The sequence below is a fragment of the Mesitornis unicolor genome, unplaced genomic scaffold (assembly GCF_000695765.1).
Source record: "Mesitornis unicolor isolate BGI_N332 unplaced genomic scaffold, ASM69576v1 scaffold45958, whole genome shotgun sequence".
In the NCBI taxonomy this organism is placed as follows: Eukaryota; Metazoa; Chordata; class Aves; order Mesitornithiformes; family Mesitornithidae; genus Mesitornis; species Mesitornis unicolor.
This window is the reverse complement of record NW_010204732.1, coordinates 4,276-5,498: the sequence shown is the minus strand read 5'-3', so window position 1 is coordinate 5,498 and position 1,223 is coordinate 4,276. Positions and strand designations below refer to the sequence as shown.

Below are 1,223 nucleotides of genomic sequence, written 5' to 3'. Positions count from 1 at the left end.
GTTGACCCCCGCCAGCTGCCGCCAAGCCCTGGACGCTCCGGACCCTTCGAGCACAGGCTCTGCCCAGACACGTTTCCTGGCATTACCCCCCAAGCAGCAAACATCCACAGTGGGATGGTCAGGCAGCTGGAGCGTCGGCAGCTTGGCTTGATCTCCGCTGCCTGGGACAGGGTCATGCATCCATGGAGGGGACAGACCGTGCAGAGGGTCTCAGATAAGGTTAAACCAAACCCGGCAGCTTTATCTGGACCCAAAACTATAAGTGCGCAAGCAAAGAGGAGTCCCAGCGCCTGGGGAACTGTAGTGCTTTGCATAGGTGAAGGAATATGCAGAGATGGGGATGCCAAAACAAAACCACTACCCCAAATCCTACACCACTGAGTGCTGCCACCGCCCCGCTCCAGCCAAGACCCCTCCTGCTCCCCTGCCCTCAGGGACCCTCCAAGGAGATGCCTTACCTGGAAGTTGCCGACCATGGTGAGGCCAGCGGCACAGACCCAACCGGTGGCCAGCCCCAGGGTGTTGAGGAGGGACGGGCCAAGGCGCTCCAGGAGGTGTGCGTAGCGCAGCAGCCCCACCAGGATGACTGCGGGAGGGAGACACAGTCCCGTCGCATGTACCCCACCACCACCGCTGCCCCCTGGCTGGGGGGTGAGCACTGCAGGGCGCCCCGATCCCAGCTCTGCTCCCCCAGCAGCGAGCACTTACCCATGAAGGAGCCCAGACTGCAGATGAGGCTGAAGAAGCAGCTCTCGGGAGGCAGAGTGCCACACTTGCTGTGAGGACAAGGCAAGGCCCGGGGACCCCTCAGCTGGGAGGCACTGGGGTGCGGTACTTACCCCCCTCCCCAGGACATGCTCCTGGGTTGCCCCGGGTGAGCTCTTGGAGAGGCTGAGACCCCCAGAAGGCCCTACACTCCCACCCCACGGCTGCTCACCTGACAAGAGGGATGTGGTCCAGCGTGCAGCAGGAGCCAGGGCCATCCACATCGCAGGACTGGTTGTAATTCCTGTGGGCAGAAAAAGGACAGGCTGGGAGAGCCACTCCTGCCAGTGACCCTCTTGCCTCCTGCCCACAGCCCCTGCAAGGGCAGCAGAGTTTCTCCCCAGTGAGCGCAGCCCAACCCTGGACCCTGGGGATGTGCCGACACCCTGGGGTCAAACCTCTCCAGGGATCAACCCACCACCCAACAGGGTTCCCTGGGAGCATCATGCCGTGGGTTT

At 62.9% G+C, this 1,223-nt stretch overlaps 1 protein-coding gene across 1 annotated transcript in view; it reads right to left on the bottom strand.

Annotated features, from left to right (window-relative positions):
• Positions 1-1,223, bottom strand: part of TMEM150A (transmembrane protein 150A) — a gene marked incomplete at its 5' end in the record, with an annotated part of 6,073 nt that overhangs the window by 2,566 nt on the left and 2,284 nt on the right. Inside the window, 3 exon segments of the mRNA XM_010191140.1 lie at positions 459-586; positions 709-776; positions 938-1,009. Coding sequence (XP_010189442.1) covers positions 459-586; positions 709-776; positions 938-1,009 — 268 coding nt within the window.